This window comes from Cnephaeus nilssonii (genome assembly GCF_951640355.1).
Source record: "Cnephaeus nilssonii genome assembly, chromosome: X".
NCBI classification, from domain to species: domain Eukaryota; kingdom Metazoa; phylum Chordata; class Mammalia; order Chiroptera; family Vespertilionidae; genus Cnephaeus; species Cnephaeus nilssonii.
The window spans coordinates 52,426,979-52,453,895 of record NC_137071.1 but is presented as its reverse complement, the minus strand read 5'-3'; the positions used below and the strand labels follow the sequence as shown (position 1 = coordinate 52,453,895).

The 26,917-nt window shown below is 43.5% G+C and overlaps 1 protein-coding gene across 1 annotated transcript; it reads left to right on the top strand.

Moving 5' to 3' along the window:
* Positions 1 to 17,385: 17,385 nt before the first annotated feature.
* LOC307096416 (tubulin alpha-8 chain-like) lies at positions 17,386 to 24,188 on the top strand (the record flags this gene model as incomplete). Its single annotated transcript, XM_079766027.1, has 4 exons — positions 17,386 to 17,413; positions 19,041 to 19,189; positions 20,369 to 21,046; positions 23,895 to 24,188. 4 exons carry the CDS (start codon positions 17,386 to 17,388, stop codon positions 24,186 to 24,188), a joined length of 1,149 nt encoding a protein of 382 aa, XP_079622153.1.
* Between the last annotated feature and the right edge of the window lie 2,729 nt (positions 24,189 to 26,917).

Sequence of the window (26,917 nt, the reverse complement as noted above, 5' to 3'; positions counted from 1 at the left end):
ACTTAAGGACTCAGGGATATTCAGGAAAGTGGCTAGAGGAATCAATTTCTGCCTGAGGCCCCATATGTGGAACCATGGAAGGAACCCAGACTGGGAGTTCAGAATTTTGGCTTCTGGCTCTGTAGCTACCTGTTTGGTTTCAAGAAAGTCACTTAACTTCTCTGGACTGTTTTTTCTCACCTACAATATGAAGAAGGATTATGGTTCAGATTTGCAAGTGTTTGCTTTTAAACTTTTTATTACACAAAATTTCAAACATATTGAAAAGAGGAAAATATTGTAATGGACTCCTATATATGAACCATCCAATTTCAAATATTACCTACTTATAAGTATTGCTTCATTTATCATCCTTTCTCTCCCCATTATTTTGAAGCAAATAGGCATCATGCTCAATATTTTATATTTAATATTTATAATATCTAGCATTAGCTAGTGCTTTAGAATTTTCAAAGTGCTTCCTTTTACGTATTTTAATTTTTACCTAAACATCATAGTGACTCTCAAAATGGAGCCTAAAGTAGGCTTTCAGGGGAGCCAAGGATCATAATTTAGCCCTCTGAGCAAACTTTGATTGTATTCAATGGGCAAGTTTCTGAAAACACCTGGAAAATAAAAAATTTAAACAGTAAAACTTTATTTAAATGTGCTAAAGAATTTGCATGTTTAAAAACTGTGTTTGAATATTTTGAAAAGAGAATATATCTTTTACTTATTTTGAAACATTGATTTTTATATAGTAGGTTCTATTTAGAATATTCAATTGCATGGGCAGCATTGTCTTTTTTTTCTTTTTTCTTTATTGCAGGCGTCCTCAAACTACGGCCCGCGGGCCACATACGGGTGTTTTTGCCGTTTTGTTTTTTACTTCAAAATAAGATATGTGCAGTGTGCATAGGAATTTGTTCATAGTTTTTTTTTAAAACTATAGTCTGGCTCTCCAACGGTCTGAGGGACAGTGAACTGGCCCCCTGTTTAAAAAGTTTGAGGACCCCTGCTTTATTGTTAAGGTATTATGTATGTGCCCTTATCCCCTCATTGCCCCCTCACTCCCACTCATGCACTCACCCCCCTGGTGTTTGTGTCCATTGGTTAGGCTTATATGCATGCATACAAGTCGTTTGATTGATCTCTCCCGCTTACCCCCACCCTCCCCTACCTTCTCTCTGAGGTTTGACGGTCTGATCAATGCTTCTCTGTCTCTAGATCTGTTTTTGTTCATCACTTTATGCTGTTCATTATATTCCACAAATGAGGAAGGTCATGTGATATTTATTTTTCTCTGACTGGCTTATTTCGCTTAGCATAATGCTCTCCAGTTCCATTGATGCTGTTGCAAACGGTAAGAATTCCTTTTTTACCGCAGCATAATATTCCATTGTGTAGATGTACCACAGTTTTCTAATCCACTCATCTGCTGATGGGCACTTAGGCTGTTTCCAAATCTTAGCTATGGTAAATTATGCTGTTATGAACATAGGGGTGCATATATCCTTTCTGATTGGTGTTTCTACTTTCTTGGGATATATTCCTAGAAGTGGGATCACAGGGTCAAATGGGAGTTCCATTTTTAGTTTTTTGAGGAAACTCCATACTGTTCTCCATAGTGGTTGCACCAATCAGCATTCCCACCAGCAGTGCATGAGGGTTCCTTTTTCTCTGCATCCTCACCAGCACTTGTCATTTATTCATTTGTTGATGATAGCCATTCTGATGGGTGTGAGATGGTACTGCATTGTTGTTTTGATTTGCATCTCTCGGATGATTAGTGATTTTGAACATACTATCTAATAAAAGAGTAATATGCAAATTGACTCACTCCAACACACAAGATGGCTGCCCCCATGTGGTCAAAGATGGCTGCCCCCATGTGGACACAAGATGGCTGCCACAAGATGGCCAGCAGGGGAGGGCAGTTGGGAGGGACCAGGCCAGCAAGGGAGGGCAGTTGGGGGTGACCAGGCCTGCAGGGGAGGGCATTTAAGGGTAACCAGGCCTGTAGGGGAGGGCAGTTGGGGGGGGACCAGGCCTGTAGGGGAGGGCAGTTGGGGGCAACCAGGCTGGCAGAAGAGGGCAGTTAGGGGTAACCAGGCCAGCAGGGGAGGGCAGTTAGGGGCAATCGGGCTGGCAGAAGAGCAGTTAGGCATTAATCAGGCTGGAAGGGGAGTGGTTAGGGGGTGATCAGGCTGGCAGGCAGAAGTGGTTAGGGGCAATCAGGAAGGCAGGCAGGCGAGTAGTTGGGAGCCAGCAGTCCTGGATTGTGAGAAGGATGTCCGACTACCCGTTTAGGCCCAATCCTCGAGGGGGTCCCAGATTGGAGAGGGTACAGGCTGGGCTGAAGGACACCCCTCCCCCATGCATGTATTTCATGCACCAGGCCTCTAGTGTTTTTATATGTCTCTTGGCCTTCCTTATGTCCTCTTTTGAAAAGTATCTATTTAGGTCAGTTGCCCATTTTTTGATTGGGTTGTTTATCTTCATTTTGTTAAGTTGTATGAGTTCCCTGTAAATGTTGGAGATTAAACCCTTATAACATTGGCAAATATGTTCTCCCATGCAGTGGGCTTTCTTGTTGTTTTGTTGGTTTCTTTTACTGTGCAGAGGCTTTTCATTTTGATGTAGTCCCATTTGTTTATTTTCTCTTTAGTTTCCATTGCCCTAGGAGCTGTATTGGTGAAAATATTGCTTCTGCATATGTCTGAGATTTTGCTGCCTGTGGATGCCTCTAAGATTTTTATGGTTTCTCATCTTATGTTTAAGTCTTTTATCCATTTTGAGTTTATTTTTGTGTATGGTATAAGTTGGTGGTCTAGTTTCATTTTTTGGCATATATCTTTCCAATTTTCCCAACACCATTTATTGAAGAGACTGTCTTGACTCCATTGTATGTTCTTGCCTCCTTTGTCAAATATTAATTGAGCATAGTGGTTTGGGTCAATTTCTGGGGTCTCTATTCTATTCCACTGGTCTATATGTCTGTTCTTGTGCCAGGACCAGGCAGTTTTGAGAACAGTGCCTTTGTAATACAGCTTGATATCTGGTATTGCGATCCCTCCTATTTTGTTCTTCTTTCTCAAGATTGCTGCAGCTTTTCAGGGTCTTTTTTTATTCCAGATGAATTTTTGGAGAGTTTGTCCTAGGTCTGTGAAATATGCCATTGGTATTTTAATGGGCAGTACATTGAATCTATAGATTGTTTTAGGTAGTATGGACATTTAATGATGTTGATTCTACCAATCCATGAACACGGTATGTTCTTCCAGCTGTTTATGTCTTCCTCTATCTCTTTTTTCAATGTCCTGTAGTTTTCCGAGTATGAGTCTTTTACCTCCTTAGTTAAGTTTATTCCTAGGTATTTTACCATACTTTCCGGCGTATAAGACGACTTTTTAACCCAGGGAAATCTTCTCAAAAGTCGGGGTCTTATACGCCGGAAAATACGGTAGGTTAGAAAAATCTCTGACAATGTATATCAGATTGCTTAAAACCCAAATACCATATTTTCCAGCACAAAAGACCCCTGACTTTTGAGATTTTCCTGGGTTAATAAGTCGTCTTATATGCTGGATAAATGACCAGAAGCTTTAATTTAAATGTTAAGAGTACGCAAAATAATTCAATTAACTGCTGGAGGAATTACACCACATGAAACATATGCAGTTGCAAATCACACAGTACTTTATTACACAATTCCTGGTGCTGCCGGTATAGGCCTATTGGGGATCCCCAGTGGTGCTGTCCTCTGGGGTCCAGCAGCTGGGCTGGGCTGGTCCAGATGCAGGGGGCTGGCGTTCCTCACCCGAGATCTCAGTTGTGTCTTGATCGGGGGTTGCTAGCCATTCTTCTGTCCTTCTGGCAGGGAGAGGAGCGTGGAGTGGTGTCACTTGCCTGACTGGCAAAAGGACGTACGTGCCTTTGTGGCTGTCTTGACAGATGAGCACTTTGGCTGGTCTGGACCCGTTTTAAAGCCTGTACCCCATTTGCAGCCACCCAGGTGGCTATCAATGAATTATGTCAATGCACACATGTTTATCTCAAACAGGGAGAGGGGCTACATGTGGTTATCTAGGGAGAGTACATCACTCACTCAAGTGGTTATCTTGACAAGTCACTCTGAGTTGTTTACTGAAGTTCAAATTTTTATCTATGAGGTACACACGCTTCAGGGCAGTGGGGAATCACACTTTAAGTTTCAAGGAAAGTTAATTTAAACATTTTAAAACCATATATATATATTAAGGTGACCAGACGTCCCGCTTTTTGTGGGACAGTCCCGATTTTTTTTTTAATTTCTTTATTGATTAAGGTGTCACATATTTGTCCTCATCCCCCCATTCCCATCCCACACCCCTCCCCATGGATGCCCCAACCCTCTGTTGAACTTAAGCATTGGTTAGGCTCATATGCATGCACACAAGACCTTTGGTTGATCTCTCCCCCCTCCCCCCACCCTCCCCTATCCTCCCTCTGAGGCCCGATAGTCCGATCGATGCCTCCTTGTTTCTGGTTCTGTTCTTGTTCATCAGTCTATGTTGTTCATCAATTCCCCTAGATGAGCGAAATCATGTGTCACTAGAGATATACTTATAAGAATTGAATGAGCGACGAGCAATAATAGTTATGCTGACAGGCAAATGAATCAGTCTGTAGTGAGTTTCTTTCTGGTCCAACAGTTCTTTTGAGACCCAATATCAATGTCCACCAGTTCCTTATGAGTACATGTCGGCACTGACCCCTCAGCTCTGGATGGTGGACAAATGGTGGTAATGCAGGTCCGACTCCCTCTGGTTTGGTCTCGGCCGGATCCAGGGGCACGGCTTCACCCGGATCCAGGGGCCCACGGCCTCACCCGGACCCGAGATCCAGCCTCACCCGGATCTAGGGGCACACGGCCTCGCCCAGACCCAGGATTCAGCTTCATCCGGACCCAGGGGCGCATGGCCTCACCCGGACCCAGGGGCGCGTGGCCTCACCCGGATCCAGGGGCCCACGGCCTCACCCGGACCCGGGACCCAGGCTCCCCTGGATCCAGGGGCCCACGGCCTCACCCGGACCCGGGACCCAGGCTCCCCCGGATCCAGGGGCCCACGGCCTCACCCGGACCCGGGACCCAGGCTCCCCCGGATCCAGGGGCCCACGGCCTCACCCGGACCCGGGACCCAGGCTCCCCCGGATCCAGGGGCCCACGGCCTCACCCGGACCCGGGGCCAGGCTCACCCGGATCCAGGGGCCCACGGCCTCACCCGGACCCGGGACCCAGCCTCACCCGGATCCAGGGGCGCACGGCCTCGCCCGGACCCGGGACCCAGCCTCACCCGGATCCAGGGGCGCACGGCCTCGCCCGGACCCAGGACCCAGCCTCACCCGGACCCAGGATTCAGCCTCACCCGGACCCAGGGGCGCATGGCCTTGCCCGGACCCAAGGGCACGTGGCCTCACCCGGACCCGGGGCCCAGCCTCACCCTGACCCAGTTCCCAGCCTCACCCAGACCCAGGGGCACGCAGCTTCACCCGGATCCGGGACCCAGCGGGGTTTCGTCTTCTTGATCCCAATTCCTGTTGGTCAATTCCCTCTCAGCAATTCCTTCGGCCATTTTCTCAGAGTTCCAGGGCAGCCACCGCAGAACTCGTTGGGCGGCGGGCTCGGCGAAGCTCCGTTGTGCCCGGTGCGGCGGCTGGCTGGTCCGGGGTGGCTGCGTCGGCCCTTGGGTCTGCAGCGGTGGCCGGTCGCCGAGCGTGCGCACCTGGCCGCTTCCGGGGCGTTGAGATTCTTGAAGGACTCGGAGGTCAGCAAGCGCGTAGTCTCCCACCCCATGTCTCCCAGGGGCTCGTCTGTCCGTGCTCGGCAGCGAGTGAAGCCTTCCCCTCAGCCGGAGACCGCTGGGGGAACTGCGCCGAGCACGATCCAGGTCGCCATTGTGTCGCCTGAGCCGTAGTTTTTAAAGTGTGGTCTTTGGGTCACCGGCGTCATCTTCATCCCGCATACCCCTCTCTTTTATTCTAGTTGTAGAGCATCTGCTCAGTCAGCCCTCCGGTGGTTCTGGATGGTGTCTGCTCTGCTCTCCCGTCGTAGTCTCAAAATTGTTGTGGTAGGCAGCAATCAGGCTTCTGCCCTATGCCTCCATCTTGGTCCTTGTTTGTATAGTTAAGTCTTGATTGTTGTTGGTGTCACTGGGAGGAATTGTCCACCAGGCCAATTGGTCGTGCGGACCCTCTGTGTCTATAAAGGAAGAGTTGCTGTGCGGGAGACACGTTTATTTGCCGGGTCTTGGTGCAGCAAGGCTTTGGCGCTCACTGCGTCTGCCTCTTGAATGTGTCCCTTATGGTAGTGGTTGAAATCTGGTGTCATCTCACACCGACCACTAGATGCCTTCGTTTCTGGGTCTCCAATGGAGTGTAGGTCAGCTACTGCCTGTGGCCCCTCAGCATGAATTACAGCATCCCTTATATTCGTGACCTGTTTCGGTGTCTTCCCCTTTTGGCTGCCTCCCTATCGCTCAGCTTCCCAATCTCCCTAGGTGGTCGCTCTTGATACCCCCCTTTGTGGGCTGAGTGCAAAGTCTTGGTGTTGTTAAGCCTTGATTGCTGTTGGTACACTGGGAGGATGTGACCTCCAGTCCAATTGGCTGTGAGGATCAGTTGTGTCTATGCCGGGAGACAGCCCCATTCAACTAGACTTGTAAAATTGTAAAAGCCTCTGTGTTCAGCTTGGATGGGGCGGAGTTACAGGGCGGAGCCTACCGCCTTGGCTTCCCGTCAGCCCCGCCCTATGAGGTTCCTGTGTCTCAGTGTCCCTCTGTACTCCCAGCAAACACCTCTGACAGAAAAGCGCCCTGGAGTTTCGCGTGCTGCCAAACAGTCTAGTCTCTCCCCCAATGAATCTGGATTCCCAGATTCTCGCCCAGAACTGGGTTTCCATGTAGTCAGAATTGGGGCTCACCGCAGTCTGGCGCTCTTGTCTCCTTCCCTCCAGGGCGACTCAGCGGCACTGTCAGCAGCCCATCCTCCGCGCACAATCCCCTGCGCGCCTCCGGTGCTCTGCTCTTCGCCTCCTCTCTGCACCTCTGCCCCACAGCCCAGCTTTCCCCAGTATGAGCCTGGCTTCCCCGGGTCTTTCCCGGGACTGGGGTTCAGTGCAGTTGGAACTGGGGGTTCAGCACAGTCCGGAGCCCTTGTCTCCCTCCCGCTAGGGCAATCCAGCGGCACAGGCAACAGACCCTCCTCTGCACACATTCCCGTGCGTGGCTCCGGCGCAACTCCTCCGTGTCTCCGCCCCACAGCCCAGACTCCCCCAGCATGAGCCCGGCTTCCCAGGGTTTCGCCCGGAACTGGGGTTCAGTGCAGTCGGAGCTGGGGTTCAGCACAATCTGGCGCTTTTATCTCCTTCCCGCCAGAGAACGCCAGCCAGGCCGTCAGCCGCCCCTTCCTCTCCGGCTCCGTCTTCCCCGCATGCGCGCGGGCTCGTGTCTCCGCCCGTGTGTCCATACCTCAAGCTTTTACGGCTTCCCTGATTTTCCTTGTGGTCCTCTCTTTCCTTCTAATTGTGGGCATTTCAGTCAGCCAGCTTTCCTGTGGTTCTGGATGATGTCCGTTTTGATTTTTAGTTGTGTTTTTGAAATTGTTGTGCCCGGCTGTAGGTTAGGTGTTTAACCTATGCCGCCATCTTGGTTTCCTCTCGACAGTCCCGATTTTTAACAATTTGTCCCGCGGTGTTTTAAAAAAGTCCCGATTTTTGGAAAGAATGCATGACAAGCTAGGGAACGATGGGAGAACGGGAAGGGAATATACGGTTTTCGGCGGCCATGTGGCTATTTAGCCAGGATATAATTTTATATTATTTTTGTTAATTTAATAATGTTAAACTTTAATAATAACAAATAATTGTTGAGAACTGATTATCGAGAACTGCTTATCAAAGTTCGCATTGTTGATCAGTTGTTAGAATTCGACCACCATTGTTTGGACTTAATGAACAATGGCATTTTTTGGGATTGGCAACGACGAAAACATTTTGTAACTGTCTTTCAGACGATACACATTGTACTGCGTGCTAGTAAGCTAGTTAAACAAGTGATGTCATTACAAATCAGCTATTCAGATAATTTAGGTAAGTAATTTATTTATTTATTTCATAAATACATAAATTTTCTTGAATTTAGCAGACAGTACTCGTATTATTTATATTTTATAGTGGCAGCAAAAAGTCTAGCGCCGGCCTTGAAAGTGACACTTACGACTTACGTTATGGCAAATTCAGAGGAAAAATAGTACAAGTTAGTATTGTTATTATTTAGAAAGAAATATAGGATTAAAATAATTTTTAAAATATAGTTACTTTATAACAATCAAATTAATTTAATTTATAAACTAACAATAAAATATGTTCATGTAATTAATTACAGCAGGAAGGTTAGGGAGAGGTGGGGAAGATAAGAGATCAACCGAAGGACTTGTATGCATGCATATAAGCATAACCAATGGACACAAAACTCTGGGGGGTGAGGGCATATATGGGAGTGGGGTGGAGGGGGCAATGGTAAGATATGTACACATATAATACCTTAATAAAAAAAGTGATTTGTAAAAAAATTAAAAAATGATATCTGACTATCATAATTCAATTGGAAAAGATAGGGAAATAAATTACCCGTGTTAAATTAAAAAAAGGACGCTATTACAAAGTGGCTCCAATACTTTGGTGTCCTATACAAGCAACCAAAACTTGAGCTTATAAATGCTCAAGTTAAAAAAAAATTAAAACTTAAAGACAACTAATCACAAACAGTTAATTAGGCTTTGCCAAATAATACAAATACTTAAGCTATAGCCAATCAAATAATTTCTTTGGGTTACTTCTGCATTTTCTCTATAAAAGTCTTCCCCAGCTCCTGTCAGCGGAGCACTTCTGACCACTTCTAGAACTTGAATCAATTTTTGCTCAAATAAATTCTTAACATTTTTAATATGCCTCAGTTTGCCTTTTAACACCTGTAAACTTAAAAAGAAATTTAAGAGGGTTCTAATGTTCCTGAGGTAGATAAAAAAGAAAAAGAAAATTAAAGGAAAGAGATGGAGTTGTCAAACTTTTGTTCATTAAATCTGAAAAATAATGTGAAGATGGAATTTGATTAAATTTATTTTATTTCTAACCAGAATGTATTGGAAAGAATAAATGAACTGTTGATGAAAAAAAATTATGTACCTACTTACTGTGTTTTTAAGCAATATGTATATAATAATTTATAATATAATTTTAAATTATTTTTTTTAGATTTTTAACATAATGAGTAAGAAAAGAGGATGCAAATTCAACGATGATCTAAGAAGTGAATTTCCTTTTATTAAAAAAACCAAAAGCGATTACAATATAGACCAAATTTTTAATCAAGAACAACCCCCCCCCCCCCCGCCCGGGCCGAAACCGGTTTGGCTCATTGGATAGAGCGTCGGCCTGCACACTCAAGGGTTCCAGGTTCAATTCTGGTCAAGGGCATGTACCTTGGTTGCGGGCACATCCCCAGTAGGGGGTGTGCAAGAGGCAGCTGATCGATGTTTCTCTCTCATCAATGTTTCTAACTCTCTATCCCTCTCTCTTCCTCTCTGTAAAAAATCAATAAAATATATTTTTTAAAAAAAAGAATCCCCCCCCCCCCCGCCTGGTCAATGGTGCCCCGCTTTACCAATGTTAAAATCTGGTCACCTTAATATATATATATATATATATATATATATATATATATATATATAGGCATTTTTAAATCATTTTTAAACATTTCTATATATTACTATGACACAGGTTCTTATAGATTTCAGTGGCTACATGCCTCTGAGCAGTGGAGGGGCCTGATAAGCAGAGCTCTTTCAGGCCATGGCTGGGGCAAAGGAACTGGGTACATTTTCATTGGAAGATACCAGGGAGGTAATGCTGATGTTGAGGGTCCTTTTGGAGGGGGCTCCTGGTGACCTTGAAAGGAAGATGAAAGTTAAAAATAATTTTCAAGGGGGAATTAGCTGTTGAATATAGGGCCAGTGATAGGGGATGAGTAGGAGTATGTGGCACTGTTGGGGGGAGGAAGTAGACAAACTTTTATATTTGGCCACCTATCTGCAGCCTTGACATTTCCCCTGTCAGTGTCTTCCCGTTAGAATTTCTCCCAGATAATGAGCTATGGAAGAGAATGGGGAAACAAAGTGGGCACTGTGTAAATCAGATTCACACTCCTTAATATCTCCTACACTTGTACCCAATATCAGTTAAAGCTCAAGTGACTTTTGACATCACTGGGTCTCCTGCAGGGAATCTACTTACCCCTGCCATTCCTAATGTTGGTCTACTCTATATCGTCCCTACTACTGCTGTAACTGCAGAGCTACCTTCACTCAACTGATGTGAATTTAGGCTGACTCCTTGTTGTGGCTGTTACTGATTAGCAAATCTATTCTTTGTTCTGATTAATTGCAAAGGGTTGTAATTGAAGGGTTTTGAGCAGAAATAATTCAAATAATTTTTAATGAGTCACATTTGTTCTCACTTTAATTATCCCTCTGTGAAACTGTTGGAGTTACGTTTTACTTGCCATCTCTGACCTAGACCCTAAAGTTTAGGTGTTTTATTATCCCAGTCTGACAACTAGAAATAATTTGCTGTAATAATATGCTTCCTGAAAGCCACACAGGTGGTCAAAGATATGCGGACTCGTCTCAGGTTTTCACATGGCATATAGTATTGGCCTGTGTCAGTTCCTTTCCTAGATAATGTGCCAATTTTACTGTTTTGTGATACTTCAAAATGATTATTAAATCTACAAAGCCTCCTTCTATAGAGGACTGTGATTAGCTGACCTTAATCCTTTGAAGAGAAAGCAAAAGGAAATAACTAGTATTAAAATAGAAATAATATAAGATTGACATAGGGAAAGGTTTCTTGCAGTGCAATTATAAAGGTTGTTGAGTTTCTCTTTTTGACGTTCTACAAAACATAGGCCCCCTTTCCTGTGGAGAATGGTAGCACAAATGTCACATCTGCTCTGCCCTTCATGAGATTATGCCTCAGACAAACTGAGCAATTTGTGAGACCTGCCCTAACTTTTCCTGCTTCTTGTTCATATTGCTCCTAAACTTAACTAAAATGGTCATGTTTGTCAAGGTCTTTGCAAATATTCCTTCTCCAAGAAACCAAGCCAGAAATTGTTTCTTTCTTTTTTGAATTCCCATTGCCTCATAAGCACTGGCCACTCTCCTTCTTGTTAAATAGATGTGAGCCTCCTTAGGGCAGGGTTTTCATACTAACCATCCATATGTTTATTGACCACCTGCTATGTTCAAGCACTGTAGTCAATGCTGGAGATTCAGTGAGTAAACAAGGGTTCCTTGCCCTCACAGAATTTACTCCCTTTACTAGGGAATTCAGAAAATTGAGCAAATAACTATTAAATGGTGTGATAAATGCAATGATAAGGAAGAAAGGACTTGTGGGAGCACATAGTAGGGCTCCTATGTTGGTTTGTGGTTTTCCAGATTTCCTGTAGAAAGTGGCTTTTAATGAGAGACCTGGAGGATGAATAGGAATTAGCTCAGTACCTTTCAATACCATTTTGTATGTAATAGCACAATAAATATTTGTTGTAGGAATGACAAAGTAGGAAACTTTCATAGTTATCCCAGCACTAGGTCTGTGGGAGGAATGTCTCTGTTTTCTTGAGGAAAGGAATTCCTCTATTAGGGTCTCTCTATCTTCCCATCTTCAGCCCCTGCACTGCTGGACAAAAAGGCACCAGTAGCACACACTTCACTTCACAAAGTCCCAAGAGCCCAATTCCCCTATCATTGCGTTTATCACACCATTTAATAGTTGCTCATTCAATTTTCTGGTCTAAGCTCTACAAGCCCAGATTCAAAATAGAATCGAGAGACAGAAATAGTGTAAGAGAGAAAGCATGAGCTCTGATTGGCTAGAGAGGAGAATCTGAAATATGAGCAAATGTATGACTTACATATCCTCTGCTGGCTCAGCTTACTCTCAGCACACCCTCCCCCCATCCTGAGAAACAGATTTCTATTTCTATTAGAGAAGGATGACTCATTTTCAAATAGGCACTATCATAAGCCACTCTCAGTTTCTCTCTGTGGAACATTTTCTTGTTTGAAGTTTTGCCATACAGGTTTGGCCTTGCATTGATGTAGGCGTGAGCACAGCCCAGGGCCCTGGAAGTTCAGAGTATGGGTGAAGCAGGAAGTATAAAGTGAAGAACTCAGACCAAGATCAGAAGACCTGAATTCCAGTTTAGGCTCTTTTGTTACAGAATTGTAAAATCTTGAATCTGTTTCTTTACCTTTCTGAGCCTTGGCTCCTTCATCTGTAAAGTGATGGGGAGGGAATCATATTCAGTGACCCAGGAAGCCAGTCCAGCTCAGGTATCCCAACCATTCTGAACTAACACAATGTTCCCGGTTATGGAAGATGGATGACCTTCCTTGTGCATGACATCTTGCCTCCCAAAGTCACGAGCTTTGGGTCTACTCTGTGCTTATCTCTGTAGAACTTCCAGGCAGGAGTATAACTGAATGCAGGTTTGGCTGTTTGCCACAAGGAAAGCCAAATTCATGAGACAGGTGCTTATGAGAAGGAAAGTAGTTTATTCAAGTGCTGGCCATCTGAGAAGATGGGGGACTCTCATCCCAAAGCCCATCTTAACATCTCAGTGCAGGCAGAGATTTTTATCAGGAGGGAGAGGGAAAGCAGAACAAAGAAATGGGGAAGGGGGGTTGAAAGTTCTCTACCCGTAAGTCAGCGCAGTCCATTTCAATGATTATATTGAACTGGTCAAGCGAAGGTTCAGTTTTTATGGTTGAGAGTCACTAAGTCTCCTGGAGCCAGAATGTCCAGTTGCTGGAATCAGCCTCCTTCACTGAGGCTAATTCCTGTAATATGCTTAAAATGCTGTTAGCGATATATGACAAACCGGGCCTTTGTTTTAAGGCATACATCTTATTCCCTAATTTGGGAAGAAGCATTGTTCATTATATGTTATTTAATCAAGAAGTTTATTTTGTTGGTTAGCATAAGATGTCATATATCCTCTGTAACAGGAGGATGGTGAGGGTGATGAGGCTAAGTGATTGGATAGGGCTAGTCCAGTGCCTGAGCTGGAGGAGTGACATAGAGGAGCCTTGGACTGCTCCTTGTGTGTGTTGAGTTGGAATGCTGAGCAGGTGCTCTGATCTTAGTGCTCTATGCAGGCTTATGGAAGTTTTAATGTCATTTGTGATTTCTTTGTGTAACTTTAAAATTCTTATTTGCTCTGGCAAATGTTAGTTGAATAAATGACTAAGTGAAATGGGACAGGAAGAACCTTAAGAATAAGGTAATTATGATGAGTAGAATCCCTACCCTTGCTCCTCCTCTATTTCCTTTCTTTAATGTTTTTCTTTTTGAAAATTTGAAAACTTCAGAAAAATATAGTAGTATAATGCCACCCATATATGATCTATATTTAATAATAATTATATTCCTGCTATATTTACCTGCTGTGTTTGTTGACGTATTTTAAAGTAAAATATAGATATGACATTTTACCTCAAGTGCTTAAAAAATGACTCAAAAAAAATAAGGACATTTTACTTAACTGTATTTTCATTGTCATGCTTAACAAAATTATTCCATTTCTCTATTTGTCTCCCAAATATTTTGATTTGTTCAAACCAGAATTCAAAGATTACATACATGTAGATGTAGATATTTTGCTTCATAAGTTTCTTTTGGTATCACCTTTATTTTTCTGAATTAAAAAGATTGGATCAATTGCCATGTATAATGTCCCACCTTCTGGATTAATTTTATTGTTTTCTCATAATGTCACTTATGGCTCTGATTCCTGTATTTTCTATTAAATGGAAGCTAAATCCAAGGATTTAATGGATTAAAGACTGAGTATTTCTGACAAGAATTACTTGTGGGTGTTGCTGTGATTTTCATGTTGTATCACATCAGGAGTTACTTAATATTTAGTTTTCTCATTATTAGTAGTGTTAATATTGACCCCAGCACTAGGCTGGTGACCATTGTGGTTTCTTTTACTCCTTGTGACCTGTAAGTAAAAGTAATTCTTTAGCACTATGAATATCCAGCCTTTCACTTCATGGTGTTGGCATCCTTGTTCAAATCAATTATGTAATTAGAAATATTTGTAATATGGCAATATTTCTTTTTTAATTTAAAATTTTTTGTTTACTGATTGATTTTAGAGAGCGAGGGTGGGAGAGGGAAACATTGATTTGTTCCACTTTTAAAAGATATGTTTTTATTGATTTCATAGAGAGGAAGGGAGAAGGATAAAGAGATAGAAACATCAATGATGAGAGAGAATCATTGTTTGGCTGCCTCCTGCATGTCCCCTACTGGGGATTGAGCCTGAAACCCAGGCATGTGCCCTGACCTGGAATTGAACTGTGACTTCTAGGTTCATGGTTCAATGTTCAACTGTTGAGCCACACCAATTGGGCTGCTCTACTTATTTATGCATTCATTGGTTGCTTCTTATATGTACCCTGACTGGGAATCGAACCCACAATTTTGGCATATTGGGTCAATGCTTTAACCAACTGGGCTGTCCAACCAGGGCCTGGCAATATTTCTTAATATTATTTCTTCTACATTGATTAACTGACACTCTTGTGTGTGTGTGTGTGTGTGTGTGTGTGTGTGTGTGTGTGTGTGTGAGAGAGAGAGAGAGAGAGAGAGAGAGAGAGATTTTGTCAGTGACAACTGGCATATTTATTAGTATAAGACTAAAGGGTGTATCAAAAGAGACTAGAACATTAATATCACTATGTTTGTGGTTTTCAGGTTCCTAAGATCTTTTGACTCTTTCCCTTATGACCTTTCACCTTCTTTAAGTATCCCTGCATCTTGTCAAAATGGCCCAGGGAGTTCAGAAGGGAGGGCTGACCAGAGACCAAGCAGCTGCACAGGCAGGCCTGGAGGATGATTGGAGTGTGATGATGGTGAGGGGGCAAGGCTCCGTAAGCTGAGGGTCAGGACCACAGAGGATGTGGTCACCTAGAATGAAGAATGAGGCTTCTTTTAGGCTTTTCCAACATCCCCTCAGCTTTAGATACCTCTTTAGGAAGCCACGGCTGCATGCTGGATGTGAAAATGTAGTTTGGTCGATAATGTGCTGGTTGTGGTTAGTTCCTGGGTTGTGGTACACTGCTGTTCTTAGGCCAGAATTGAGTCCTAATATGAAGGCAAAAAATAGACTTACCAATAAAAGTGAGTGGAATGGGGACCTGAAGACTCTATCTTTCTACTTGTATCTCTTTCAGGTAGAAAATAAAGTTATAAGGTGGAATGATGAAATTGATGTTGGTAAAGATGACAACAATAACCATGGCTAACTTATTATTTTCAGACAAGGGGAGGTTAAGTAACTCAGCCAAGGTCACACAACATAGCAAATAATTAATACAACAAGATTCAAACCCGGGAGTGTGGGAAACTGTGAATGAAGGCTTACCCTGGACACCAGGGTCATGGAAAAGCAGCCAGTTGTAGTTCCAGCTTGGCTGTGTTATCTATTGGCTGCTGTGAATACCTGTACTCTAGACTCCCCAAAGGCAAGGGCACAGAGACATGTGTAGAGTTGGTGTTTAGTTGGAAAATTTAATTAGGGATCAATGGGTCCTGATAATCTCTGACCCTTTGAGATGTTACTCGGAGTAGATGCTCTGCTCCCATCTCTGGAGAAATTCCAAGTTTCCAGGAGTCCTATACTCTGACCTGTACTCAGTGTGTTTCCATACCCAACCACGTGCTCTGGAGGCTCTGTGTCTGGCTTGGGTTACCCAGAGATGGAAAATACCAGGTAGGGTCATAGATAAGAATAAAAACTCACAGATCAGGCACATGATTTCCTGCTGGGCTCTGGTGGGAGTCATAAGCACAGAGTCATCTTGTACTGGTCACTGCTTCCCCACAGGTGGGTGGGTTGTGATAGGGGAAATGAAGCCCTTCTCCCAGAAAAAAACCATGGTTGGTTTCTTTTCACACATTCACATACTCACACACTCATTCTCCCCTTCCTCCCTGAAAAAATAACCCTCCTAAGCTGTTGGTGCTAGGACAATCAGGTAATTGCGGCTTCACATCAGAGTAACAAAGAGGTAAGAGGTAAGAGCACTCTAAAGATCAGCTTTATTTAACACTTGGCCAGACATAGGCAAGGAAATAGGTTGTGGTGGCCACAAAGAAATTTTCTAACTTCTCAGAGTTCAGGAAGAGTCTAATTTATATACTCCCAATTCTCCCTTGATGATGTACCAACCATTTTTTTAAAAATAAAATAAAATACAATGAATTAAAACACATAACAGATTTAACATGAAATTAATATAAAATTACGAATGAGATATTTTGCCTTCCTTTTCATAATAAGTTTTGAAACCCAGTGTATGTTTGACATTTATAACATGTCAATTTGGATGAGCTGCATTTCCGGTGCTCAGTAGCCACAGCGGCTAGAACCACTGCAGTGGACAGTGCAGGCCTAGAGTCTTTGGTGCCAGAGTTTCTGTTCAGACTCTTTAAGGACCAACCCTTTCTTATTCCTATGTTTGTGATCAGAATGCTAATTGTACCCATGATATGTACTTCCAAAGTATACTCTTTCCATGAATGTTTATCTGCTCTATGATATTTTGAGACTCTGTGTGTGTGCATGCATGTGTGTGCCTGCTGTCTAGGAAAGTCAGGGTCTGGGCACAAATATGAATGTGGTACTGTATATGGGGCACTGTATATGGTAGTGAATTTAGGGGTAATTTTTACTGTTATCACTGGTTTGATCTTTGACCTCCTTCATCAGCACAGACGTCTCATGGTTTAGAATTAGTCCCTTGTTTCATTTGTGCAGCTGCCCCCTTTTTCCTTTTCTTGCTACAAAGAATTAACCTTGGAAAGTAACCTTTAGAGCAAACCACAAAATGGTTCTTCAGAGCTAATTCTTAGTCCCCATGTAATGGCCCTCAGACACCTGAGACTTCAGACCCTGGTTCTGGGATGGCATGGCTGGGGGATAGACATCCTGTGAGGTGAATGCTGGGAGAGACAAGTCCTCAAATGTGATAGATATAGGACAGAGACATGGCTAGGTCCTAGGGCTCTCTGACCGTGATTCTGCACTCTCCCCACAGAGGGAATGCATATCAGTCCATGTGGGTCAAGCGGGAGTTCAGATTGGCAACGCCTGCTGGGAGCTCTTCTTCCTGGAACACGGAATTCAGGCAGATGGCACCTTTGGTGCCCAGGCCAGCAAGATCAATGACAACGACTCATTCACCACCTTTTTTAGTGAGACTGGCAATGGGAAGCATGTCCCCCGGGCTGCCATGGTAGACCTGGAGCCTACTGTTGTAGGTGAGTATGGACTAGGACCCTCCCCACAGAAAGCAACATGAGACTGTGAGGTTTTGCCCATAAGTCTAAGGAAGCAGAATCTTCAACTGGAAGGTGAGGATGGCTCAGCTAGAACCCTTCTGCTCCCCATGATGTCTGTCAGCTCCTTGAATTGTCCATAACTGGGGAACTCACAATAGGGACCAGGACTCTTTGCTCTCCCATCACAGCTCTAACTTAACTGCAAATAAAATGCTCTCTGCTTAAACCTGTAGAGACAGATTAAATTGTCAAAATTGTTTACAATATACTAAGGCTAAAAAATACAAATGATTTTAGGCAGGGGTCCTCAAACTTTTTAAACAGGGGCCAGTTCACTGTCCCTCAGACCGTTGGAGGGCCGGACTATAGTTTAAAAAAAAAAACCTATGAACAAATTCCTATGCACACTGCACATATCTTATTTTGAAGTAAAAAAATAAAACGGCAAAAACACCCGCATGTGGCCCGCGGGCCGTAGTTTGAGGACGCCTGATTTTAGGTATTATAAGAAGGCAACAAATAACCAGTTTCTCGAGGTTTCTGATTCTATAATAATTTCAACCTATTCTCACGGGTTTGATATAAGCTTGCAGTGCCTGGCACACAAAATGGAATAATAGCAGGCATTTTTCTTATAGCCAGAGGTGGCTATAGAAGCATGAACTTCACTTAAATCTTAGAAAACAGAAATTCAGGTCTCTCCATGAGTTCATCCCTTCAAGCACCATTTCCCTGTATTTGGATTTTCTCAGCTCCAAGCTGGGTCAACAATCAAGGGATGGATAAGCTTCACAAAGATGTCTGGGCAAATGTCTATAAGGCCTGACCACTAATTTCTAGGCACAGCTGACTCCAGGTACTTCTGCCCTTGCGAACTTTGTACAAATACAAAAAGTGCAGATTACCCTTACAGGCCACCATGCAAATGGATGCTTTCTCTAGGGGAGTAGGAGACCCCTGAAGAGAAGAAGGGGTGCAGTTGGGACCTGGTGCCTCTAATTGGCTATGTGCCCATTTCGTGTGGACCCTTAGAGGGGAGCAGAGTCCTCTTGACAGCCTTTCCAGGGCTCCTGCTCCTCTAGAACCTTTCATTCTAAAGTATCTCAAATGCCTGATATATATTATTACCACCTTGAGGTGGAGGTGATGGGGAACTATTCCTGGGAGAGACTAGAAAATGGGCAGATCACCCTGAATCTTTCTCTGTCTCTAGAACATTTTAATGCAAGTGAAATCAGGTTAAGTTTTGAGATAACTTTGCAGCATGAAAGAAAAAATAAGAGGGAAGCCTTGAGGGATCAAGGTAGATGGAAGGAGTGGCAATCAACTTTAGTGTTCAGTGAGCTTTGTAAAGTTAAGGCTTTTTTAAGTTGTAGCCAGGAGAGCAGCAGGCTTTTCATCACCTGCTGGGAGTCACTGGCTTCTGGTTCTTTTAGTGCCTATGCCACTTTAGACTTATCTTAGCCTTTTGCATGTTTGTTACAAGGTTGTCTGGATTCACCTTTGTAGAGTTTTACAGTAGGGAAGTGAAGCCCCAGAAGGGTGTTATATGATATTCTAATGGGAAAGGAGATGGTAAGACCCAATGGTCCCCCTCTCTTGGTAGATGAGGTTCAGGCAGGAACCTACTGCCAGCTCTTCCATCCAGAGCAGCTGATCACAGGAAAGGAGGATGCAGCTAACAACTATGCCCGGGGCCACTACACAGTGAGCAAGGAGAGCATCGACCTGGTGCTGGACCGCATAAGGAAGCTGGTAAGTGTTAATAAGGGCAAGCTCAAGTGGATAGGCTTCCAGATCTTAGCTATTGTAAATTGTGCTGCTATGAACATAGGGGTGCATATATCCTTTCTTATTGGTGTTCCCAGTCTCTTAGGATATATTCCTAGGAGTGGGATTACTGGGTCAAATGGGAGTTCCATTTTCAGTTTTTTGAGGAAACTCCATACTGTTCTCCACAGTGGTTGCACCAGTCTGCATTCCCACCAGTAGTGCACGAGGGTTCCTTTTTCTCTGCATCCTCACCAACACTTGTCATTTGTTCATTTGTTGATGATAGCCATTCTGACAGGTGTGATGGTACTGCATTGTTGTTTTGATTTGCATCTCTCGGATAATTAGTGATGTTGAGCATGTTTTTATGTGTCTCTTGACCTTCCTTCTGTCTTCTTTTGAAAAGATTCTATTTAGGTCCGTTGCCCATTTTTTTATTGGATCATTTATCCTTCTTTTATTAAGTTGTATAAGCTGCCTGTAGATGTTGGAGATTAAACCTTTATCAGTGATACCATTTGCAAATATGCAGTACAATTTACAATAGCTAAGATCTGGAAACAGCCTAGGTAATCAAGCCTTGTATCTCTAAGAAGTGGGACTTCTTAGAAGAAAAGGAAGGACTCCAAGCAAAGAAAAAAAGTCTGGAGAGGTTCCATAACTTGCTTAAATTTGTACAACTGGAAAATGTCAAATTGATATTAAAAATCAGGTTCTCTGACTCCATTTATATTTCTGAAATTGTTTCCTGAGCCACCTTCCCAGTTTGGGCTGAGATCTATAGGTCAGCAGTTTCCACAAAATCAAATAATGAAGGCAGGGGAAGTGGGTGAGGAATTGGGGGCTCTCAAAGGGCATAGTCATTAACTACTGTTGTTCTGAAACTTTCATTCCTGCTTCCACAAAGCCACTGGATTGAAATGCTCATGTATCTGGAGGCATATGCATGTATAGTTTGCTGCCCCATATTTTAGCTAGCCTTCCCAAGGTCAATCCAACTCCTTTGTGTTTCCTTATTCCTTCAAGGCTGCTTGATTTCACCCACATAAAAATGTTGAGGGATGTAGAGGGTCAGACAGAAGGATTGCCTGCCTTTGTCCACATTAGGGTATTCTTAGAAACTTGTCTTCATGGTTTCTTCTCATGTCTTACTCTCTCAAGACAGATGCCTGCTCTGGCTTGCAGGGCTTCCTGATCTTCCATAGTTTTGGTGGGGGCACTGGTTCTGGCTTCACTTCTCTACTGAAGGAATGCCTCTCCCTGGATTATGGCAAGAAGTCCAAGCTAGAGTTTGCTATCTACACAGCCCAGGTCTCCACTGCAGTGGTCGAGCCCTATAACTCCATCTTAACCACCCACACCATAGTGGAACATTCAGATTGTGTTTTCATGGTAGATAATGAAGCCATCTATGACATCTGCTGTAGGAACCTAGACGTTGAGCGCTCCACCTATACCAACCTCAACCGCCTTATCAGCCAGATTGTATCCTCCATCACTGCCTCTCTCCGCTTTGACAGGGCCCTCAATGTGGACCTCACCGAGTTCCAGACTAACTTGGTGCCCTACCCCCACATCCACTTCCCACTGGTCACCTATGCACCCATCATCTCTGCTGAGAAAGCCTATCATGAACAACTCTCTGTGGCTGAGATAACCAGCTCCTGCTTTGAGCCCAATAGTCAGATGGTGAAGTGTGACCCAAGACATGGCAAGTACATGGCCTGCTGCATGCTCTACCGTGGGGATGTGGTGCCCAAGGATGTGAATATCGCTATTGCCGCCATCAAAACCAAGAGGACCATCCAGTTTGTAGTCTGGTGTCCCACTGGCTTCAAGGTGAGAGCTGATGACACAGGGAGGAGTTAGACAACTAGAGAAGCAGAGGTAGATTACCAAGGATGAGGGAGAAGGATGTATAAACTTCAGAGTCTTGGACAGATGCACAATTCCATGGACACTTCAGGCTTTATTGGAATGATATGGGAAGAGGGGCTTAAGCCAACTGTACCATTAATTAAATTCATTAATTCACTCACTCACTCATTTAATTTATACAGGTAAGGGGGGAATTTATTATAAAGGATTAGTAAAAGAATGGGAGGGGCACTATTGAAATAGGGAGAAGACTTCTACAGCTCCTACCCTAAGATCTACAAGCATCTCACAGGTCAGGCAGAAAAGGGTGTTTCTTTTATAGGGAGGAGTGGACAGGCTAGAAAGAATATGTGTGGGCAAATGATATGAACAGGATAAAGGAGTAGAGGTAGTTGTGATTTGATAGTATATTAGAAAATGGAGATAACCAAATTATTAAAGTTGCCTAAGAGGTGTAATTCCCTCCACTTAACAAAAGATGTGTTCTCCTAATTTATTGTGAAAAATTAAATATTCTTGTGGAGATGTGGAATATCCAGGGAAGACCCCTGGATAAAGTGCTAGTTAAACACTGAATAGTGATAAAACCACCATTTGAGTTGCACTAGCAGGGCATGCAGCTGGCTCTGAACATGTGAACTGGTTGATCACTTTGTCCTGTGTTCCATGGTCTTTAAAGAGATTCCACCAGCAAAATAACTACCACCATTTATATTAATTAGTACCGCCCAGGCCTTTAATAATTCAGAGGTTTACTGAGCACCAGACTGGAGATAGTGATGAACATATCTCAGTTTTTCCCTGGTGGGACTTACAAAAACAAGGTACCATGTTACAGCCTCTTGGCTGACCTATTTGGCCTATGAAACTCTGACCTAGCTGATCTGCTGAGTAAGGAATTGTAACATTCTTCCTCATTGCCCTACTCATAGCTACATACATAATCTTTTTTTTCTAGATTCTGCCTATTTTGTGTGTCAGTTCTGGATATTCTTATGAAAACAGTCACACGCTTCGAAAAATGCATTTCTTTTTTTCCTATTTCAAATGGAAACAATAAAACATGCTAATAAGCCGAAACCGGTTTGGCTCAATGGATAGAGCGTCGGTCTGCGGACTGAAAGGTCCCAGGTTCGATTCCGGTCAAGGGCATGTACATTGGCTGCGGGCACATCCCCAGTAGGGGGTGTGCAGGAGGCAGCTGGTCGATGATTCTCTCTCATCGATGTTTCTAGCTCTCTAGCCCTCTCCCTTCCCCTCTGTAAAAAATCAATAAAATATATTTAAAAAAAAACACATGCTAATAAGAAGAAGGTAGAAAAAATGAGATGTGACGGTGATGGGGAAATTAACAAAGGAAGACCCCCTCCCATTATCTACTTTATTTTAAACTGAAGCTTTGGGGTCATTTCCAGAAAGATAAGATAGTGCCATCAACTTGATCTGCTTTTCAGAAAAGCACAGGCAGTGGGAAAGCTGGTGTTGAACTTCCTCCTCTTTCATCCTTCTCAATGGTGCTTGTCTCCACTTGGTTTAGGTCAAGGAATACTATGGTTCAAAAAAGAGAGTTAGCTCTAGGCAACACGTTTTTTCAGGTCAGGGCCAGATCTAGCAAATTATGTAATGTGGCTGAGTTCATATTCATTGCCCTTCCCATTCTTATTTTTGGTACTTACTCCTGTCTTAGCATCACCTTTATCACCAAGATACCACTTTTATCTAAGAGATAGTAGACCTTTGTGAATCCATTTAATGAGTTAACCACCTTACCTGTATAGCCTGCTGTCACTTCCACCTCCACCTCTCAATAAGTCATGTATTTATTTTAAAGCTATGAATTGAAGAGATTGGCAATTAATGCATGGTGGCCTGGGTAGAAGAGGTATTTTTCAGGTGGCACCATGAATCTCAGTCCATAAGTATTATCACAGTTTGTCACTTTAGATTTCTTCCAGGTTTCTACAGTTCCTAGGCTTGGCTTTGGTTTGATATGTATGTGAGGAAAAGAAAGATTTCTAACATAGTAGTCCCACCATAAGATTTAGCTGGATTTGTTGGTGGACCCTGTCATGCTACCAGAATTGAGAAGTAGACTTGTCCAGGCAAGAGTTTTTAACTAACTTTCTTTGCTTGGAGTCCTTCCTTTTCTTCTAAGAAGTCCCACTTCTTAGAGATACAAGGCTTGATTAACACTAACTTCATTGCCAGTCCTTTTGGATCTTTTTATTTATTGCTCTGGAATATCTCTATGACCTTTTAAACAACCCTTCACCCTTGGCAGAGAAACTTCCCTAAATTTATTGACAGCATAACTAAGAGGAACTTCAAATGACCATTTGAGAAAGAATAAACTTCATAATAACTTCAAGTCTAGAAATTAATTTGCCTCTAAAAGGGAACCTATTTCCATTTTAAAGATAAACATGTACTAGTATTATATACCTCCCCCTTGACAATCTCATTCATTACCTTCATTTGTCTACTTGAATCTCCCCACAAACATCTCTATTACCAGCCCTGTTCTCCTTTTTGTCTTTATCAGTCTTTAGATTCTCTAGTCCTTCTTCTTGAATTTGCCTGTACCCAATCCCACTCACTTTTACTTTCTTCTCAGAATTTACCTCTCTCTCTACCTCCCTGCTTCCCAACCTCCTGCTCCCCTCTTTTAACCCCTAGCTTTGTAGTCCCACTCTCATGCCTGTGCCTGAGTCTTACTTCCACACCATGTGATGAAGTTGCCTCATCTCAAGTCACCCTTTGGCTACCCTGCATCTTCTTTTGTTGTTCTTCCTCTTTATCTGTTCTCCAGGTGGGCATCAACTACCAGCCACCCACTGTGGTGCCAGGAGGGGACCTGGCCGAAGTCCAGTGGGCTGTCTGCATGTTGAGCAACACCACAGCGATTGCAGAGACCTGGGCCCACCTTGACCACAAGTTTGACCTCATGTATGCCAAGCAGGCATTTGTCCATTGGTATGTTGGAGAGGGAATGGAAGAAGGAGAATTTTCTGAAGCCAGGGAGGACCTAGCTGCCCTAGAGAAGGATTATGAAGAAGTGGGGACTGATTCATTTGAAGAAGAAAATGAAGGGGAGGAATTTTAAATATACATGTTCCTCATGGCTGTGCCTCTTTATTTTTGCTGTTCCACTCGAAGCACATGTAACTATTCTAAGAGTCATAAATGACACTCCCAGCTCCAGCCTGATCTCTGTCTGACACCAGTACATATGGTATGACTGGGCTGAAAATGGATGCTGTGCTTCATCAGATCCTCCCTTGGGTAAAAGCAGCTTTGTGTCATTACAGAAAATGAGAGTCATTGTCTCTGGGTTAAGGTGAATCCCACTTACACGTGTGGTGAGGTCTGATCAGGATTTTGAATTCTGGATTAGGTTATTGCCAGAGCTGACCAGCAGACCCTGAGCGACAGATGAATGATTACTCTGACACATGTTTCTGTGAAAGAGAGGGCTAAAGGAGTGCCTAGCTAGAGAAACCAAACAGCCCCATTCACCTGTCTCCTTAGGCTTTTATTTAATAACAGCGTGAACTAAAATTAACTATCAGATACTATCAGCAAGGTAAGTATCCTTGAGAAGACATGCATCTGTAGTGTTTAAGCAAGGATGTCTAAAGATTAAGCATAAAGATTCCAGTAAACACCCAGGGGCTCCCGTGTATACAGAATTGTTTGGAAAGATTAAGGCAGGGGTGATTGCCTTCATCCAACTCCCCCAGGAGGTTCTGACCTTTCAGAGTTTCCTCTTTACAGACTTTCTAATCAAGTCCCATGCTTCCCCACAGGCTATGTTCACCTTGAAACACAGCCTGTTGGTTAGGGGATGGTAAAACACTAGGGGAAAGAAAGATCTGGCATTAGGAAGGGAGTGACACTATTTAAGAACTGGCGAATCAGTGAGAAACGAGACAGACACATCTCCTGCCCACATATTCACACAAAGGAAGGAATGAGATAATTTCAGATAGTGTTAAGTGATATGAAGTAAACCAACAGCGATGAGAAGTGCCTGGGGGAATACAGTCAAATCTCAGTTCCTGACTATCTGTCATCTTGAACAATTTGCTTCTCAACCTGATAACCCTTTTGTGCTGATGCCTGAATGATTAGTCACAAGTCTCTCAGGTGACAAAGAAGAGAATGCATGAGTATGAGTCAGTTTACCACTAACATTTACATTTCATGTCCTCATGTTATAAACATCTCAGGAAATTGTGCTGTGAATATTTTCATGGGTTATTATTTTTTTTAAATATATTTTATTAATTTTTTTACAGAGAAGAAGGAAGAGGAATAGAGAGGTAGAAACATCGATGAGAGAGAAACATCGATTAGCTGCCTCTTGCACGCCCCCTACTGGGGATGTGCCCGCAACCAAGGTACATGCCCTTGACCAGAATCGGACGTGGGACCCTTCAGTCTGCAGGCTGATGCTCTATCCACTGAGCCAAACTGGTTAGGGCATTTTCATAGGTTATTTTGCTTTTGTTGCTACTTATTATTTTTAAATAATTTTTACTGTACATTTCATTTCTTTTTTGTTAAATGTTAATTTACATTTCATGTCCTTTTTAAAAAGTGTTTATTTATAGATTAAACAGTGCATTAGGAGGGGAGAAACCAAGATGGAGGCATAGATAAGCACCTAAACTTCTGCCTCACACAATAATTTCAAAACTACAACTAAAAGACAGAATGGACATCCTCCAGAACCACAGGAAAGCTGGCTGAGTGGAAATTCTACAACTAGAAGGAAAGAGAAAAGCTCACGGACAATCAAAGGAGCTGCAAAGGGCTGAGGTACGGAGACACGCGTGCAGAGAGGAAGGGTGGCTGAGTGCTTGGCTGGCTTTCTCTGGTGGGAGGGGGAAGGAAGCCCCCGACTGCACTGAACCCCAGTTCCGACTGCACTGAACCCCAGTTCCAGGTGAAACCCCATGGACTCAGACTCTTATGGGGGGAGTTTGGACTGTCAGGTAGAGAGAAAGGCACACGGAGACTCAGAGACTCGGGGAAGCCGCGATGGGCAGGGGTCAGGAGGCGCACATGCACACGAGTGCACACAGAGAAGACTGACTGCAGAGGTTGCCGCTAGCTCTCCCTAGCGGAAGGAAGTCGGAAGCTCCTGAATGCACTGAACCCTAGTTCCAACTGCACTGAACACCAGTTCCAGGCGAACCCCTGGAGACCCACAATCTTACAGGGGAAATCTGGACTGTCAGGTAAAAACTCAGGGGAGCCGCGGAAGGCAGAGGTCTGGAGGCGCGCGGGAAGCCAACACTGTCTGCTCAGCCCTGAGACTCCACCCCATCCAAGCTGAGCACAGAGGCTTTTGCAATTCTGCAAGTCTGGTCCTATAAGGCTGTCTCCAGCACAGGTCTCCTGGCATAGACAGAGCTGATACACATAGCCAATTTGCCTGGAGGTCAATTCCTCCCAGTGATACCAACAACAATCAAGACTTAACTACAACAAGGCTGTACACACAGACCACAAAGGGGTGCACCAAGAGAGTCCTACCTCAGGTAACTGGGGAGGCCGACCCACTGGGACATATAGGAAACCTAGCACACAGAGCTACCCTACCAACTCAGGGAAGCAGCAAAAATGCAGAGACAAAGTAACAGATCACAAACGAAAGAAATGGAGGAAAACAAACGACTGGATATAGAATTCAAAACCATGGTTATAAGGTTTTTCAGGAATTTCCTAGAAAAGGCCGATAAATTTAGTGAGACCCTCATGGATATGAAAAAGGACTAACTATAAATTAAACATACACTGACTGAAATAAAAATATTATACAGAGAC